The 20,270-nt window shown below is 44.6% G+C and overlaps 1 protein-coding gene across 1 annotated transcript in view; it reads right to left on the bottom strand.

Moving 5' to 3' along the window:
- LOC139411630 (FERM domain-containing protein 5-like) overlaps positions 1–20,270 on the bottom strand; it is a 153,415-nt gene that overhangs the window by 19,308 nt on the left and 113,837 nt on the right. Inside the window, exon 2 of the mRNA XM_071158225.1 lies at positions 1,140–1,244. Coding sequence (XP_071014326.1) covers positions 1,140–1,244 — 105 coding nt within the window. The remainder of the gene's footprint in view (positions 1–1,139; positions 1,245–20,270) is intronic.

Here is a 20,270-nt window from a genome sequence, read left to right as displayed (position 1 = left end):
TTGAATTTATTCTGCCACTGTGTCTTCTTATTGTCTCGGCCTTAGGCCTATATATCATGGTCACAAGGCATATGAACTAGCCTGTATCACATCCGGCCGTGATTGGGAGTCCCATAGGGTGGCGCACAATTAACCCAGCGTCGTCCTGGTTTGGCCGGGGTAGGCCGTCATTGTAAATAAGAATTTGTTCTTAACTGACTTGTCTAGTTAAATAAAGGTTAAATCCAATTTGTGAAATATATATATATATATTTCACATTATTGCATCAGCTCCTCAACAATGTGATTTTGACACTCGTGTTAAGAATAGATCATTTTTAAACTGATATAATTATATGTGTACTGTAACTAATTAGTCTGTCAAGGTAGAATGATGCTTTATTACACATAAAGTACACCTGACAAAAGCATTTCCCACAGATCAGGGTGAGGAAATATGTTTCCAAGTAAGGTCCAGTTCAATACTCACTGTAAGAAACACCCAGCAGCTCCAATCAGAGTTCCTGTCCAATCTGTCTGTCTGACAGCAGATGGCTGTCTTCTTCTGGTTAGTTTATGGGCAGAAAGATGTGCTACCACTTTCTCCATCACTCTGTAAATCCCCCACCCTCCCATCAAATGTTTTTTCCTCACAACAACAACAACAACACTAGTATCTCTGAAAGTGTTGAGACAGAACAGGAACTGATTCTGATCGGCACGGAACCATTGTTCCTATGGGAATAGGATCTGTGTGTGTGAGCGCGCGTGGGTGTCACGTGTGGGTGTGCGTGTGTGTATCAGGCTGTGCAGACAAGAGAGTTAACACACAGTAATAACCTCAGGCTGTGACGCAGTAGAGTATGGGGTTGGGCTCTGCTGCAAGCACACATGAAAGAAGGAGAGAGAAGAGAGGGATAAACTGTAGAAATAGCCTGCTCAGTGGTATATGTGTGATGTCATGGGAAAGAGAGTGAGAGAAAGAAAGAAAGAAAGAGAAAAAGAGAGTGGAGAGGGAGGAAGGGAGAGAGAGTGTGAAAGTGGCAGCAAGGGAGAGGTAGTTAAGAGAGAAACAGTCAGAAAGAGAGAGAGAGAGATAGACAGACATAAACAGAGAGAGAGGGAGTTACCCCTCCTCCCTGTCGGTTGACACCACCCACCCTCTGTTTGTCTGGGTCCACATATCTGATGCCAAAGTAGTCCTTCTCCAGAAGGTTAAGGTGGTGACAGATGAGATCAAACAGGTACTGTCCCTTTGCATCGCGCTGTAACACATAAGAAAACACTACATGAATAACTGAGGAGAGACAACTACTGTCACCAATGAGGGGTGGCAGAGGTGAAACCAGGTAGAGGAGATACCAGGTAATGCATCTCGCTGTACAACCGTGAAAAACAACACTAGTTAGTAATGTAGGGGTGACAGTGGTTGGTAGCCAGGCAATGCCACAGACAGTGACTGACAAAGAGCTAAGGAGGAGAGGGGTGAAAACATAAACAGACACCATGTACAAAGATTTTGGGCTCAAAAGAAACAAGATTTCAATAACACCAGAACATGGTTAATATTTCACCAACCCTGGGGACATATCTGAGGAGAATCAAATATTAATATGCAGAAACAGCCATCTGTGATGTCTCGCTGAAACCTCTACTGCAGAGGAAAAGACATGATGGAGAGAAGCAGTACGGAGAGGTAGACAAGGTGGAAAATGGAGTGGAAGTGGAGCAATGTACACCTGGTGCAGACAGTGATGAGAAGGAAATGTAGAGTGAGAAATTCAATTGGTCCTTCAGTGTAGAGCTGTGAGTGGGAAATGGAATACGCCCTGCTGTGCAGTACAGTAAATGAGAAATGGAATGGAACCTGTAGTGCAGTGCATGACAAATGGAATGGTCCCGCTTCTGTAGACTTCTCAAAGAGCGAGAAATGGAATATGCTCTGCTGCTTGCTGCCTGCTCAGGCATAGGTGGTCACTGGGTGACTGGGCTCAGCCCAGCCTGTCTGTTGATGTAATCAGTATCCACCTCAGCCCAGTCTGTCTGTTGATGTAATCAGTATCCACCTCAGCCCCAGCCTGTCTGTTGATGTAATCAGTATCCACCTCAGCCCCAGCCTGTCTGTTGATGTAATCAGTATCCACCTCAGCCCCAGCCTGTCTGTTGATGTAATCAGTATCCACCTCAGCCCCAGCCTGTCTGTTGATGTAACCAGTATCCACCTCAGCCCAGTCTGTCTGTTGATGTAATCAGTATCCACCTCAGCCCAGCCTGTCTGTTGATGTAATCAGTATCCACCTCAGCCCAGTCTGTCTGTTGATGTAATCAGCATCCACCTCAGCCCAGTCTGTCTGTTGATGTAATCAGTATCCACCTCAGCCCCAGCCTGTCTGTTGATGTAACCAGTATCCACCTCAGCCCAGCCTGTCTGTTGATGTAATCAGTATCCACCTCAGCCCAGCCTGTCTGTTGATGTAATCAGTATCCACCTCAGCCCAGTCTGTCTGTTGATGTAATCAGTATCCACCTCAGCCCAGCCTGTCTGTTGATGTAATCAGTATCCACCTCAGCCCAGCCTGTCTGTTGATGTAACCAGTATCCACCTCAGCCCCAGCCTGTCTGTTGATGTAACCAGTATCCACCTCAGCCCAGCCTGTCTGTTGATGTAACCAGTATCCACCTCAGCCCAGCCTGTCTGTTGATGTAACCAGTATCCACCTCAGCCCCAGCCTGTCTGTTGATGTAATCAGTATCCACCTCAGCCCCAGCCTGTCTGTTGATGTAACCAGTATCCACCTCAGCCCCAGCCTGTCTGTTGATGTAATCAGTATCCACCTCAGCCCAGTCTGTCTGTTGATGTAATCAGCATCCACCTCAGCCCAGCCTGTCTGTTGATGTAACCAGTATCCACCTCAGCCCCAGCCTGTCTGTTGATGTAACCAGTATCCACCTCAGCCCCAGCCTGTCTCTTGGTGTAATCAGTATCCACCTCAGCCCAGCCTGTCTCTTGGTGTAATCAGTATCCACCTCAGCCCAGCCTGTCTCTTGGTGTAATCAGTATCTACCTCAGCCCCAGCCTGTCTGTTGATGTAGTCAGTATCTACCTCAGCCCCAGCCTGTCTGGTGATGTAATCAGTATCCACCTCAGCCCCAGCCTGTCTGTTGATGTAATCAGTATCCACCTCAGCCCAGCCTGTCTGATGATGTAGTCAGTATCCACCTCAGCCCAGCCTGTCTGATGATGTAATCAGTATCCACCTCAGCCCAGCCTGTCTGATGATGTAATCAGTATCCACCTCAGCCCAGCCTGTCTGATGATGTAACCAGTATCCACCTCAGCCCCAGCCTCTCTCTTGGTGTAATCAGTATCCACCTCAGCCCCAGCCTGTCTGTTGATGTAATCAGTATCCACCTCAGCCCCAGCCTGTCTGGTGATGTAATCAGCATCCACCTCAGCCCAGTCTGTCTGGTGATGTAGTCAGTATCTACCTCAGCCCCAGTCTGTCTGGTGATGTAATCAGTATCCACCTCAGCCCCAGCCTGTCTGTTGATGTAATCAGTATCCACCTCAGCCCCAGCCAGTCTGATGATGTAGTCAGAATCTACCTCAGCCCCAGCCTGTCTGATGATGTAATCAGTATCTATCTCAGCCCCAGTCTGTCTGTTGATGTAATCAGTATCCACCTCAGCCCCAGCCTGTCTGTTGATGTAATCAGTATCCACCTCAGCCCCAGTCTGTCTGTTGATGTAATCAGTATCCACCTCAGCCCCAGCCTGTCTGTTGATGTAATCAGTATCCACCTCAGCCCCAGCCTGTCTGTTGATGTAATCAGTATCCACCTCAGCCCAGCCTGTCTGTTGATGTAACCAGTATCCACCTCAGCCCAGCCTGTCTGTTGATGTAACCAGTATCCACCTCAGCCCCAGCCTGTCTGTTGATGTAATCAGTATCCACCTCAGCCCCAGCCTGTCTGTTGGTGTAATCAGTATCCACCTCAGCCCAGCCTGTCTGTTGATGTAATCAGTATCCACCTCAGCCCAGCCTGTCTGTTGATGTAATCAGTATCCACCTCAGCCCAGCCTGTCTGTTGATGTAACCAGTATCCACCTCAGCCCCAGCCTGTCTGTTGATGTAACCAGTATCCACCTCAGCCCAGCCTGTCTGTTGATGTAATCAGTATCCACCTCAGCCCCAGCCTGTCTGTTGATGTAATCAGTATCCACCTCAGCCCCAGCCTGTCTGTTGATGTAATCAGTATCCACCTCAGCCCCAGCCTGTCTGTTGATGTAATCAGTATCCACCTCAGCCCCAGCCTGTCTGGTGATGTAATCAGTATCCACCTCAGCCCCAGCCTGTCTGGTGATGTAGTCAGTATCTACCTCAGCCCCAGCCTGTCTGGTGATGTAGTCAGTATCTACCTCAGCCCCAGCCTGTCTGGTGATGTAATCAGTATCCACCTCAGCCCCAGCCTGTCTGATGATGTAGTCAGTATCTACCTCAGCCCCAGCCTGTCTGATGATGTAGTCAGTATCTACCTCAGCCCCAGCCTGTCTGATGATGTAGTCAGTATCTACCTCAGCCCCAGCCTGTCTGATAATGTAATCAGTATCCACCTCAGCCCCAGCCTGTCTGGTGATGTAGTCAGTATCTACCTCAGCCCCAGCCAGTCTGATGATGTAATCAGTATCCACCTCAGCCCCAGCCTGTCTGATGATGTAATCAGTATCTACCTCAGCCCCAGCCAGTCTGATGCTGTAGTCAGTATCTACCTCAGCCCCAGCCTGTCTGATGATGTAATCAGTATCCACCTCAGCCCCAGCCTGTCTGATGATGTAATCAGTATCTACCTCAGCCCCAGCCTGTCTGATGATGTAGTCAGTATCTACCTCAGCCCCAGCCTGTCTGATGATGTAGTCAGTATCTACCTCAGCCCCAGCCTGTCTGATGATGTAGTCAGTATCTACCTCAGCCCCAGCCAGTCTGATGCTGTAGTCAGTATCCACCTCAGCCCCAGCCTGTCTGATGATGTAATCAGTATCTACCTCAGCCCCAGCCAGTCTGATGCTGTAGTCAGTATCTACCTCAGCCCCAGCCTGTCTGATGATGTAATCAGTATCCACCTCAGCCCCAGCCTGTCTGATGATGTAATCAGTATCTACCTCAGCCCCAGCCAGTCTGATGCTGTAGTCAGTCACTCTATGCCAGGCCTGGGCAATTATTTTCCATGGAGGGCTATATTTTTGCCATCGCGGGCCAGAATCATATTACAGGATTATACATCATGTGTATGACTGTGTTGACAGATCTACTGTAAATCATATATCTAATATCTGTTTGGCCATAATGACCATCACTATGTTTGGAGGAAAAAGGGGGAGGCTTGCAAGCCGAAGAATTCCATCCCAACCGTGAAGTACGAGGGAGGCAGCATCATGTTGTGGGGGTGCTTTGCTGCAGGAGGGACTGGTGCACTTCACAAAATAGATGGCATCATGAGGACGGAAAATGATGTGGATGTATTGACGCTGAGTTTAAATGTATTTGGCTAAGGTGTATGTAAACTTCCCACTTCAACTGTATACACGCTTGTATACCACCTTTGTTTTGTATTTTTGTCCATTACATGAAATCCAAATAAAAATCTATTTAAATTACAGGTTGTAATGCAACAAAATAGGAAAAACGCCAAGGGGGATGAATACTTTTGCAAAGCACTGTACAAAAGGTTGACCCACAAAGTACAAACATCTTCTGAGCATGACTCCTAAAGTTTGGAAAGTTTTATTAATCGAGAGATCTATAGAACCTTGTCTGTGACATTGTTTTGAATAGTTCTCCAATCGCTGCATCAGACTGAAGATGAATTAGCTCAAGTTGCAGGTCAGTGGGAGCATTATCCACATACTTCTCTCCCTGGTCATCTGATAGGGAACAGACTAGTAGTGTCAGAAGGTGTGTGAAATTGTTGGCTTCTACTTGGCGGGTCAGGAGGAGTCATTTTCCCTTGAAGGCTTTGACAAGGCTATAGATCTGATGTGCAAAAAGGCCCTTCCCTTGTAGTTTGGAATTCAGTTCATTCATGATGGCCATGATGTCCAAGGTGAAGGCAAAATCAGCCAACCATTCTTTATGTTGCAGTTGAGGGAAATCCACATATTTTCCTTTCATTTGCAAAAACCGACTTCAGGTCCCACACCCTTCAGGTCCCACACCCTTCAGGTCCCCCACCCTTCAGGTCCCACACCCTTCAGGTCCCACACCCTTCAGGTCCCACACCCTTCAGGTCCCCCACCCTTCAGGTCCCACACCCTTCAGGTCCCACACCCTTCAGGTCCCACACTCTTTTAAGTACCTTCCCCAAACTCAGCCATCTCACATTTGGGAGGTAGGGGAGATCTGCATGACCAGACTCTGTCTCTTCCAACAGTGAGACAAACTGCCTGTGGTTTAAAGATTTTCCTCTTATCAAGTTTACCACTTTAGTGACTGTATCCACAACATGACTCCTTTTCAGAACACATTTACAGAGCACCTCCTGATGAATAATGTAATGCAGGAAAATAATTTTCTGATCTGGGTTCAGCTCAGCTACTTGATCTTGTATCCTTTTTAAAAGGCCAACGTTTTTCCTGTCAAGTTTGGGCACCCATCAGTGGTCACACTAGATAACTTTTCAAAACTCAGTCCCAGCTTTGCCACACACTTATTAACCTCCTCCAATAAATCTTTCCCTGTGGTTGCGCTCTTCGTTGACTGCACTGAAACAAGCTCCTCTGTAATTTCAAAGTCTGGGGTTATGCCCCAGAAGAATATCAACAACTGCTCCGTGTCACGTGCATCACTGCTCTCATCCAGGGCCAAGGAGAAATAGGAGAAATCCTTTATCTTGTCTTTCAACTGTTGTTCCATATTTTCTGCGATGTCCTCAACCCGCTGTGTCAATGTTCGTCTTGACAGGGAAACATTTTCAAACAACTCTTTCTTGTCGGGGGAAAGTATTTTAAACGTTCTTTAATGAATTCGCCCTCAGCGAATGGTTTGCTATGTTTCGCAATTTTGTGGGACAGTACATAGCTAGCTACTGCAATTCCGTCATTTGCTGAATGCAGTTTTGTGAAAAGTCCTTGCTGCTTTTGCAACTGAGAAAGCAACTCTTTCGATGCACTTGCCCTCTGCTCAGAAGACATATTCCTATGTTTCTCTGCATGCTTCATCTGGAAGTGTCGGGACAAGTTGTAGTCTTTCAAGACAGCGATGCTCTTTGCACACTAAGTACACAGCTTTCCCTGATTCCTCAATAAATAAATAGTTTAATGTCCACTCTTGCTGGAACACCCTGCATTCATTGTCTACTTTCCTTCTTTTTTTATCTTTGAAAAACAAATTTTTGCGCAATTTCGAGAGAGCTACTATTTGTAACTGTGACGTGTATGTCAGCCTGTCAGTCACTGTCTGTTCTCATGCAGTTGTTATTTATAGGTGCCTTCAAAATAAATGTCCCACAAGTGGTGAGAGTTAAATCATAACACAAAGGCAGGTATTCATTGGGATTTTCATTTGACTAACAAATACCTTTTTCAAAACTTTACTATAGCAAATTCTCTACGTGATCTGAGCATGATTCCGGGGGCCGTATTGAATCAGGTCGCGGGCTGCATACAGCCCCGGGCCGGCCTTTGTCCAGGCCTGGTCTAGGCCCTGGTGCGTTGATTAGTGAGGACTGCTGGGACAGTCACAGGTGGGGGCTCATGCCTTTCTACTCCCTCTGTACCTTCTAGCCAATGTCACTGACATACTACACCATTCACAATTGTGCACTTCTCAGGCATTGATTAATGCATGCTAACGCAGCAGCCCGCTACAGTACAGCCCAGCAGTAGTATGTGGCCCAGCATGGAGACAGCTGTGTTTAGTGGCAGCTAAAACTCACATACTCTACTCTACTGTAATATGAATGACCCAGGCCCAGTAATATGAATGACCCAGGCCCAGTAATATGAATGACCCAGGCCCAGTAATATGAATGACCCAGGCCCAGTAATATGAATGACCCAGGCCCAGTCATATGAATGACCCAGGCCCAGTAATATGAATGACCCAGGCCCAGTAATATGAATGACCCAGGCCCAGTCATATGAATGACCCAGGCCCAGTAATATGAATGACCCAGGCCCAGTAATATGAATTACCCAGGCCCAGTCATATGAATGGCCCAGATACAGTAATATGAATGGCCCAGTAATAAGAATGGCCCAGTTTACCACCATAAAACACATCAGCAGGGCTGAGGCTGGAATCTGGCAAAGCCCTAGGTGACTGTATGGCTCAGTGTTAGCGCTGAGGATGCATCCCAAATGGCGCCATATTCGCTATATAGTGCACTACTTTTGACCAGAACCATATAGGGAATAGTGTGCTATTTGGTACGCAGACAGAATGTTTTGAATGTTAACGCTGGCTAGCACCACAGAAGCCTGACCTTTTCCAGTCTCTCTATGGGATCGCACATTCACTGGCTACTGTCTCTGTCCAGGATGTCACCGTCACAGCAGCTATACCACACACACTGAGGACTATCCTCCACGACACGAAGCGCTGACTCGCACTCCCTTAAAATACAATCATCCTGCCGGTCTGAGAGTGGCAGGCAGACACAAACACCGCTCCACAGAAGCACATACAGAGACACTGCACCAACGTATACACGCATATAGTACCTGCTTCCTATACTAAGCTACATAACTTATCTACAGCCAAAATGAGGCAGACAGCCTCTCTAATGAATCACAGTGTGTGTGATGTCATTTATGGCAACTGTGTTTACTGAAAGACAACCAATCACAGAGCCATTTATCACAACAGGTCTGAACATTTAGGAATGAAATGAACTGGAACCCAAACACAGGCTTTCATTCATTAGACTAATCCTAGGTTTTGTCCCAAATGGCTCCCTATTCCCTTTATTGTGCACTACTACTATACAGAGAAGATGGTGCCATTTTGGATGCACTCAACAATCTCTGTCCCTCACCAGGAACAACAACACTTTACATATTTAGCAGACACTCTTATCAAGAGCAATTAGGGTTACGTGCCTTGTTCAAGGGTAAATTGACATATTTTTCACCTAGGGGATTCAAACCAGCAACCTTTCGGTTACTGGCACTACACTCTTATCCACTAGGCTACCTGCCACCTATAGCACTTAGCAGTCACTAAGCAGTTTTACATACTGTATTATGGCTACATAAGCACCACTGCACATTGCACGTGCATACAGCTGACCTCAACTTGTACTGAATGTATACTTTGCATATTGATGAGATAAATTCAACTTTAAAAAGTTGAGAGCAGCACCCCTGGAACAGAAACAGCAGTACTGAAGCAGGGAAGAGAAGAATGACTGTATATATTAGAGGACTGAAGCAGGGCTGAAAACAATGACTGTATATGTTAGAGGACTGAAGCAGGGCTGAAGACAATGACTGTATATATTAGAGGACTGAAGCAGGGCTGAAGACAATGACTATATATATTAGAGGACTGAACCAGGGCTGAAGACAATGACTGTATATGTTAGAGGACTGAAGCAGGGCTGAAGACAATGACTGTATATATTAGAGGACTGAAGCAGGGCTGAAGACAATGACTGTATATATAGAGGACTGAAGCAGGGCTGAAGACAATGACTGTATATATTAGAAGACTGAACCTAAAGCGTATTGATCCGATGCAAAGCAAAGCGGTCTCTGATGTCCCTATGGGAATAAGCCCAGAGACGAGCTACTCTGGTGGAACAATAACCAAGTAGGAAAGGGGAGTGTGGATGTTATGTTAATGCAGAGTACCATGTTTTGGTACAGTATTCCACTGCTTTGCTCTACCACCTACCATCTACCATCTACCTACATCATCATCTCCACTTTACTGTTGAGCATAGCAGATATGTTAATACAGAGAGGATGGGGTTATAGAAGGTTTAATGAGTGAGGTTCAATCAGAGATAATGGATGCATCTCATCTCAGAATGAACAAAGGAAAGGTACTGATGACTTTCAGTGTGGCATCTTCATTGTATAGTATGGATTTATTATGAGCTTCATTCAGTGTGTGTGTGTGTGTTTGTGCATTCCTGCATGCATTTGTGTGTGTGTGTGTGTGTGTGTGTGTGTGTGTGTGTGTGTGTGTGTGTGTGTGTAGTGCAAGTACACATACAGTATTTCTTATTTATTCTCTACCACACTTTCTAATCTACAGAACACCATTACTGCCAGTGAATAACACCACCCACTTTCTAATCTACAGAACACCATTACTGCCAGTGAATATCCCGACCAACTTTCTAATCTACAGAACACCATTACTGCCAGTGAATATCCCCACCCACTTTCTAATCTACAGAACACCATTACTGCCAGTGAATATCACCACCCACTTTCTAATCTACAGAACACCATTACTGCCAGTGAATATCACCACCCACTGTCTAATCTACAGAACACCATTACTGCCACTGAATATCACCACCCACTTTCTAATCTACAGAACACCATTACTGCCAGTGAATAACACCACCCACTTTCTAATCTACAGAACACCATTACTGCCAGTGAATATCACCACCCACTATCTAATCTACAGAACACCATTACTGCCAGTGAATAACACCACCCACTTTCTAATCTACAGAACACCATTACTGCCAGTGAATATCACCACCCACTTTCTAATCTACAGAACACCATTACTGCCAGTGAATAACACCACCCACTTTCTAATCTACAGAACACCATTACTGCCAGTGAATATCACCACCCACTTTCTAATCTACAGAACACCATTACTGCCAGTGAATATCACCACCCACTTTCTAATCTACAGAACACCATTACTGCCAGTGAATAACACCACCCACTTTCTAATCTACAGAACACCATTCCTGCCAGTGAATATCCCCACCCACTTTCTAATCTACAGAACACCATTACTGCCAGTGAATATCACCATCCACTATCTAATCTACAGAACACCATTAATGCCAGTGAATAACACAACCCACTTTTTAATCTACAGAACACCATTACTGCCAGTGAATAACACCACCCACTTTCTAATCTACAGAACACCATTACTGCCAGTGAATATCACCATCCACTATCTAATCTACAGAACACCATTACTGTCAGTGAATATCACCACCCACTTTCTAATCTACAGAACACCATTACTGCCAGTGAATAACACCACCCACTTTCTAATCTACAGAACACCATTACTGCCAGTGAATATCACCACCCACTATCTAATCTACAGAACACCATTACTGCCAGTGAATATCACCACCCACTATCTAATCTACAGAACACCATTACTGCCAGTGAATATCCCCACCCACTTTCTAATCTACAGAACACCATTACTGTCAGTGAATATCACCACCCACTATCTAATCTACAGAACAACCATTACTGCCAGTGAATAACACCACCCACTTTCTAATCTACAGAACACCATTATTGCCAGTGAATATCACCATCCACTATCTAATCTACAGAACGATATTACTGCCAGTGAATAACACCACCCACTTTCTAATCTACAGAACACCATTACTGCCAGTGAATATCACCATCCACTATCTAATCTACAGAACACCATTACTGTCAGTGAATATCACCACCCACTATCTAATCTACAGAACACCATTACTGCCAGTGAATATCACCATCCACTATCTAATCTACAGAACACCATTACTGCCAGTGAATATCCCCACCAATTTTCTAATCTACAGAACATCATTAATGTCAGTGAATATCACCACCCACTATCTAATCTACAGAACACCATTACTGCCAGTGAATATCACCATCCACTATCTAATCTACAGAACACCATTACTGCCAGTGAATATCCCCACCCACTTTCTAATCTACAGAACATCATTAATGTCAGTGAATATCACCACCCACTATCTAATCTACAGAACACCATTACTGCCAGTGAATAACACCACCCACTTTCTAATCTACAGAACACCATTACCGCCAGTGAATATCCCCACCCACTTTCTAATCTACAGAACACCATTACTGCCAGTGAATATCCCCACCCACTATCTAATCTACAGAACACCATTACCGCCAGTGAATATCCCCACCCACTTTCTAATCTACAGAACACCATTACTGCCAGTGAATATCCCCACCCACTATCTAATCTACAGAACACCATTACTGCCAGTGAATAACACCACCCACTTTTTAATCTACAGAACACCATTACTGTCAGTGAATAACACCACCCACTTTCTAATCTACAGAACAACATTACTGTCAGTGAATATCACCACCCACTTTCTAATCTACAGAACACCATTACTGCCAGTGAATAACACCACCCACTATCTAATCTACAGAACACCATTACTGTCAGTGAATATCACCACCAACTTTCTAATCTACATAACATCATTAATGTCAGTGAATATCACCACCCACTATCTAATCTACAGAACACCATTACTGCCAGTGAATAACACCACCCACTTTCTAATCTACAGAACACCATTACTGCCAGTGAATATCCCCACCCACTTTCTAATCTACAGAACACCATTACTGCCAGTGAATATCACCATCCACTATCTAATCTACAGAACACCATTAATGCCAGTGAATAACACAACCCACTTTTTAATCTACAGAACACCATTACTGCCAGTGAATAACACCACCCACTTTCTAATCTACAGAACACCATTACTGCCAGTGAATATCACCATCCACTATCTAATCTACAGAACACCATTACTGTCAGTGAATATCACCACCCACTTTCTAATCTACAGAACACCATTACTGCCAGTGAATATCACCATCCACTATCTAATCTACAGAACACCATTATTGTCAGTGAATATCACCACCCACTATCTAATCTACAGAACACCATTACTGAAAGTGAATATCACCATCCACTATCTAATCTACAGAACACCATTACTGCCAGTGAATATCCCCACCAATTTTCTAATCTACAGAACATCATTAATGTCAGTGAATATCACCACCCACTATCTAATCTACAGAACACCATTACTGCCAGTGAATAACACCACCCACTTTCTAATCTACAGAACACCATTACCGCCAGTGAATATCCCCACCCACTTTCTAATCTACAGAACACCATTACTGCCAGTGAATATCCCCACCCACTATCTAATCTACAGAACACCATTACTGCCAGTGAATAACACCACCCACTTTCTAATCTACATAACACCATTACTGCCAGTGAATATCACCATCCACTATCTAATCTACAGAACACCATTACTGCCAGTGAATAACACCACCCACTTTTTAATCTACAGAACACCATTACTGTCAGTGAATAACACCACCCACTTTCTAATCTACAGAACACCATTACTGTCAGTGAATATCACCACCCACTTTCTAATCTACAGAACACCATTACTGCCAGTGAATAACACCACCCACTATCTAATCTACAGAACACCATTACTGTCAGTGAATATCACCACCAACTTTCTAATCTACAGAACACCATTACTGCCAGTGAATATCATCTCCCACTATCTAATCTACAGAACACCATTACTGCCAGTGATTATCCCCACCCACTTTCTAATCTACAGAACACCATTACTGCCAGTGAATATCACCACCCACTTTCTAATCTACATAACATCATTAATGTCAGTGAATATCACCACCCACTTTCTAATCTACAGAACACCATTACCGCCAGTGAATATCACCACCCACTTTCTAATCTACAGAACACCATTACTGCCAGTGAATATCACCACCCACTATCTAATCTACAGAACACCATTACTGCCAGTGAATATCATCTCCCACTATCTAATCTACAGAACACCATTACTGCCAGTGAATATCACCACCCACTTTCTAATCTACAGAACACCATTACTGCCAGTGAATATCCCCACCCACTTTCTAATCTACAGAACACCATTACTGCCAGTGAATAACACCACCCACTTTCTAATCTACAGAACACCATTACTGCCAGTGATTATCCCCACCCACTTTCTAATCTACAGAACACCATTACTGCCAGTGAATATCACCACCCACTTTCTAATCTACAGAACACCATTACTGCCAGTGAATACGACCACCCACTTTCTAATCTACAGAACACCATTACTGCCAGTGAATATCCCCACCCACTTTCTAATCTACAGAACACCATTACTGTCAGTGAATATCACCACCCACTTTGTAATCTACAGAACACCATTACTGCCAGTGAATACGACCACCCACTTTCTAATCTACAGAACACCATTACTGCCAGTGAATATCCCCACCCACTTTCTAATCTACAGAACACCATTACTGCCAGTGAATATCACCACCCACATTCTAATCTACAGAACACCATTACTGCCAGTGATTATCCCCACCCACTTTCTAATCTACAGAACACCATTACTGCCAGTGAATAACACCACCAACTTTCTAATCTACAGAACACCATTACTGCCAGTGAATAACACCACCAACTTTCTAATCTACAGAACACCATTACTGCCAGTGAATATCACCACCCACTTTCTAATCTACAGAACACCATTACTGCCAGTGAATATCATCTCCCACTATCTAATCTACAGAACACCATTACTGCCAGTGATTATCCCCACCCACTTTCTAATCTACAGAACACCATTACTGCCAGTGAATATCACCACCCACTTTCTAATCTACAGAACACCATTACTGCCAGTGAATAACACCACCCACTTTCTAATCTACAGAACACCATTACCGCCAGTGAATATCCCCACCCACTTTCTAATCTACAGAACACCATTACTGCCAGTGAATATCACCACCCACTTTCTAATCTACAGAACACCATTACTGCCAGTGAATATCATCTCCCACTATCTAATCTACAGAACACCATTACTGCCAGTGAATATCACCACCCACTTTCTAATCTACAGAACACCATTACTGCCAGTGAATATCCCCACCCACTTTCTAATCTACAGAACACCATTACTGCCAGTGAATAACACCACCCACTTTCTAATCTACAGAACACCATTACTGCCAGTGATTATCCCCACCCACTTTCTAATCTACAGAACACCATTACTGCCAGTGAATATCACCACCCACTTTCTAATCTACAGAACACCATTACTGCCAGTGAATACGACCACCCACTTTCTAATCTACAGAACACCATTACTGCCAGTGAATATCCCCACCCACTTTCTAATCTACAGAACACCATTACTGTCAGTGAATATCACCACACACTTTCTAATCTACAGAACACCATTACTGCCAGTGAATATCCCCACCCACTTTCTAATCTACAGAACACCATTACTGTCAGTGAATATCACCACACACTTTCTAATCTACAGAACACCATTACTGCCAGTGAATAACACCATCCACTATCTAATCTACAGAACACCATTACTGCCAGTGAATAACACCACCCACTATCTAATCTACAGAACACCATTACTGCCAGTGAATATCACCACCCACTATCTAATCTACAGAACACCATTACTGCCAGTGAATATCCCCACCCACTTTCTAATCTACAGAACACCATTACTGCCAGTGAATATCACCATCCACTATCTAATCTACAGAACACCATTACTGCCAGTGAATAACACCACCCACTTTCTAATCTACAGAACACCATTACTGCCAGTGAATAACACCACCCACTTTCTAATCTACAGAACACCATTACTGCCAGTGAATATCACCACCAACTTTCTAATCTACAGAACATCATTACTGTCAGTGAATATCACCACCCACTATCTAATCTACAGAACACCATTACTGCCAGTGAATATCCCCACCCACTTTCTAATCTACAGAACCAACCATGAATAAGAGGCTTTCGCTTTAGGAAATAAACTGCTGCAGACTTGGGTTCTAATACTATTATAAATAATTTCAAATACTTAATCTGAGCGGCCTCTCAATGGTTAAGGGCCACCAGAGACTCTGGGTTCGCGCCCAGGCTCTGTCGTAACCGGCCGTGACCGGGAGGTCCGTGGGGCGACGCACAATTGGCATAGCCTCGTCCGGGTTAGAGAGGGATTGGCCGGCAGGGATATCCTTGTCTCATCGCGTACCAGCGACTCCTGTGGCGGGCCAGGCGCAGGTGCCAGGTGCACGGTGTTTCCTCCGACACATTGGTGTGGCATGCTTCCGGGTTGGATGCACGCTGTGTTAAGAAGCAGTGCGGCTTGGTTGGGTTGTGTATCGGAGGACGCATGACTTTCAACTATCGTCTCTCCGGAGCCCGTACGGGAGTTGTAGCGATGAGACAAGATAGTAGCTACCCTCAAACAGTCACACTCCAAACTCCACTATGGCCAAGACCAAACAGCTGTCAAAGGACACCAGAAACAAAATTGTAGACTTGCACCAGGCTGGGAAGACTGAATCTGCAATAGGTAAGCAGCTTGGTTTGAAGAAATCAACTGTGGGAGCAATTATTAGGAAATGGAAGACATACAAGACCACTGATAATCTCCCTCGATCTGGGGCTCCACGCAAGATCTCACCCCGTGGGGTCAAAATTATCACAAGAACGGTGAGCAAAAATCCCAGAACCACACGGGGGGACCTACTGAATGACCTGCAGAGAGCTGGGACCAAAGTAACAAAACCTACCATCAGTAACACACTACGCCGCCAGGGACTCAAATCCTGCAGTGCCAGACGTGTCCCCCTGCAAAATAGAACTTTTTGGTAAAAACTCAACTCGTCGTGTTTGGAGGACAAAGAATGCAAAGAATGAGTTGCATCCAAAGAACACCATACCTACTGTGAAGCATGGGGGTGGAAACATCATGCTTTGGGGCTGTTTTTCTGCAAAGGGACCAGGACGACTGATTCGTGTAAAGGAAAGAATGAATCGGGCCATGTATTGTGAGATTTTGAGTGAAAACCTCCTTCTATCAGCAAGGGCATTGAAGATGAAACGTGGCTGGATCTTTCAGCATGACAATGATCCCAAACACACCGCCCGGGCAATGAAGGAGTGGCTTCGTAAGAAGCATTTCAAGGTCCTGGAGTGGCCTAGCCAGTCTCCAGATCTCAACCCCATAGAAAATCTTTGGAGGGAGTTGAAAGTCCGTGTTGCCCAGTAACAGCCCCAAAACATCACTGCTCTAGAGGAGATCTGCATGGAGGAATGGGCCAAAATACCAGCAACAGTGTGTGAAAACCTTGTGAAGACTTACAGAAAACGTTTGACCTCTGTCATTGCCAACAAAGGGTATATAACAAAGTATTGAGATAAACTTTTGTTATTGACCAAATACTTATTTTCCACCATAATTTGCAAATAAATTCATTAAAAATCCTACAATGTGATTTTCTGGATTTTTTTTCTAATTTTGTCTGTCATAGTTGAAGTGTACCTATGATGAAAATTACAGGCCTCTCTCATCTTTTTAAGTGGGAGAACTTGTACAATTGGTGGCTGACTGAATACTTTTTGCTCCACTGTATATGTACATATTCTTATTCCATCCCTTTACATTTGTGTGTATAAGGTAGTCGTTGTGAATTTGTTAGATTACTTGTTAGTTCTGTCGGAACTAGAAGCATAAGCATTTCGCTACACTCGTATTAACATCTGCTACCCATGTGTATGTGACCAATAACATCTGCTACCCATGTGTCTGTGACCAATAACATCTGCTACCCATGTGTCTGTGACCAATAACATCTGCTAACCATGTGTATGTGACCAATAACATCTGCTAACCATGTGTATGTGACCAATAACATCTGCTAACCATGTGTATGTGACCAATAACATCTGCTAACCATTTGTATGTGACCAATAACATCTGCTAACAATGTGTATGTGACCAATAACATCTACTAACCATGTGTATGTGACCAATAACATCTGCTAACCATGTGTATGTGACCAATAACATCTGCTAACAATGTGTATGTGACCAATAACATCTACTAACCATGTGTATGTGACCAATAACATCTGCTAACAATGTGTATGTGACCAATAACATCTACTAACCATGTGTATGTGACCAATAACATCTGCTAACAATGTGTATGTGACCAATAACATCTGCTAACCATGTGTATGTGACCAATAACATCTACTAACCATGTGTATGTGACCAATAACATCTGCTAACCATGTGTATGTGACCAATAACATCTGCTAACCATGTGTATGTGACCAATAACATCTGCTAACCATGTGTATGTGACCAATAACATCTGCTAACAATGTGTATGTGACCAATAACATCTGCTAACCATGTGTATGTGACCAATAACATCTGCTAAACATGTGTAAGTGACCAATAACATCTGCTAACCATGTGTATGTGACCAATAACATCTGCTAACCATGTGTATGTGACCAATAACATCTGCTAACCATGTGTATGTGACCAATAACATCTGCTAACCATGTGTATGTGACCAATACAATTTGATAAGATTTGATTTGACAACACTGTCATGCTTTTGTGAGTGTAATGTTTACTGTTCATTTTTTATTGTTTATTTCACTTTTGTTTATTATCTATTTCACTCGCTTTGGCGATGTCGACATGTTTCACATGCACATAAAGCCACTTAAATTGAAATTGAGAGAGAGAAAGAGAGAGAGAGAGAGAGAGAGAGAGAGAGAGAGAGAGAGAGAGAGATTAGGATTGTATTGTCATGTCCCCTCCTCCAAGCCGGGATGTTACTGGGGACATTATTAATGCTGGGCAATTTGATTTAGCTCCCTGGGCCGTCTCTGTGGCTGCATCCTAAATGGAAACGTCTTCCCTACATAGTGCAGTACTTTTGGGCAGGGGTCTATGGGCCGTGGTCAAAAGTAGTGAACTATATAGGAAATAGAGTGCCTTTTGGGACGCACCCTGAGTCGCTCTGTGGCGTGGACAAATGGTGTGTGCGGTGCCTCGAGGCCCAAGGCCCTCTTTAGTGGGTGGGCAGGAGAGGGTGGGCAGAAGGGGGTGTGTGGTCTGCCCTCATCCCAGAGGTGGCGGGTGAGGGTGGGCAGGAGAGGGTGGGCAGAAGGGGGTGTGTGGTCTGCCCTCATCCCAGGGGTGGCGGGTGAGGGTGGGCAGGAGAGGGTGGGCAGAAGGGGGTGTGTGGTCTGCCCTCATTCCAGGGGTGGTGGGTGAGGGTGGGCAGGAGAGGGTGTGCAGAAGGGATGTGTGGTCTGCCCTCATCCCAGGGGTGGCGGGTGAGGGTGGGCAGGAGAGGGTGGGCAGAAGGGGGTGTGTGGTCTGCCCTCATCCCAGGGGTGGCGGGTGAGGGTGGGCAGCCTTGTGATATCAGCCACCATGACTCATGGGTAATGGGATTAGCAAAGGGAAGGAATGTTTAAACGTGAAGAAGGGAGTGAAGGAGAGAGGGAGAGAAGGAGGGAGGGAGACATTAGTAATTTGTTTAACCAAGCTGATGCTGATATTGATGCTCCATCATAGAAGTAATAAAAGTGACACACACACAGAGAGGAAAAAGACTGGGGCCAAATGATCTTGAGTCCGTAATTTTAGAGCCGGTCGTCAGGCGGCACGCTGCTCAGCAGCAGACTCCTCTCTTGGTCCTCCACAGCCAACCCAGGCCTCACTTTAGATGAATTATTGAAATGGGTTCCATATCACCCAGGGAAACACAGCATTAATATGTGATGGTGTCATATTAAGCTGCAGGTGGATGGAAGATTGCAACAACCGAGGAATGGAGTCTAAATGGTTGTTGTGCACCAGGCACTAGACAGTCAGCGACGGGGTTGCAAAGGGTCGGGAAATTTTCCATGGGAAGTTAAGCACGGGAATTTGGGGAATTTTGCTTAAATTACACATAAGGCAATTCTAGGTCTAGTGGCATATTTTGTTTAACATATCCCCAATTCAATGGAATTGCAACCCTCTGCATGCACAGTGCATTCTTCCATCATGTGTACAGCTGATTCTCATCTTGCACACTAATGAGATGCTATTGAGCCCACACTACTACACTATCTGATCCAAGGACTAATTGCTCTCTGGTTTTGATTACAATACTGGGTGGGGTGAAATTATTTTATACAACATTATTTTTTGTAAAGTAGTAAATAGTAGCCTACAACAGAGTGTGTTAAAATCATTTCTAACTTGTTAACAATTTCTGCTAGTTAGTTTTTGCTACCATGTGGGTTTTAGCTTGCTTGACCCTGTTAACTGAGGAGT

Source organism: Oncorhynchus clarkii, chromosome 6 (genome assembly GCF_045791955.1).
Source record: "Oncorhynchus clarkii lewisi isolate Uvic-CL-2024 chromosome 6, UVic_Ocla_1.0, whole genome shotgun sequence".
Taxonomy (NCBI): Eukaryota; Metazoa; Chordata; class Actinopteri; order Salmoniformes; family Salmonidae; genus Oncorhynchus; species Oncorhynchus clarkii.
This window is presented reverse-complemented; position numbering and strand designations above follow the sequence as displayed.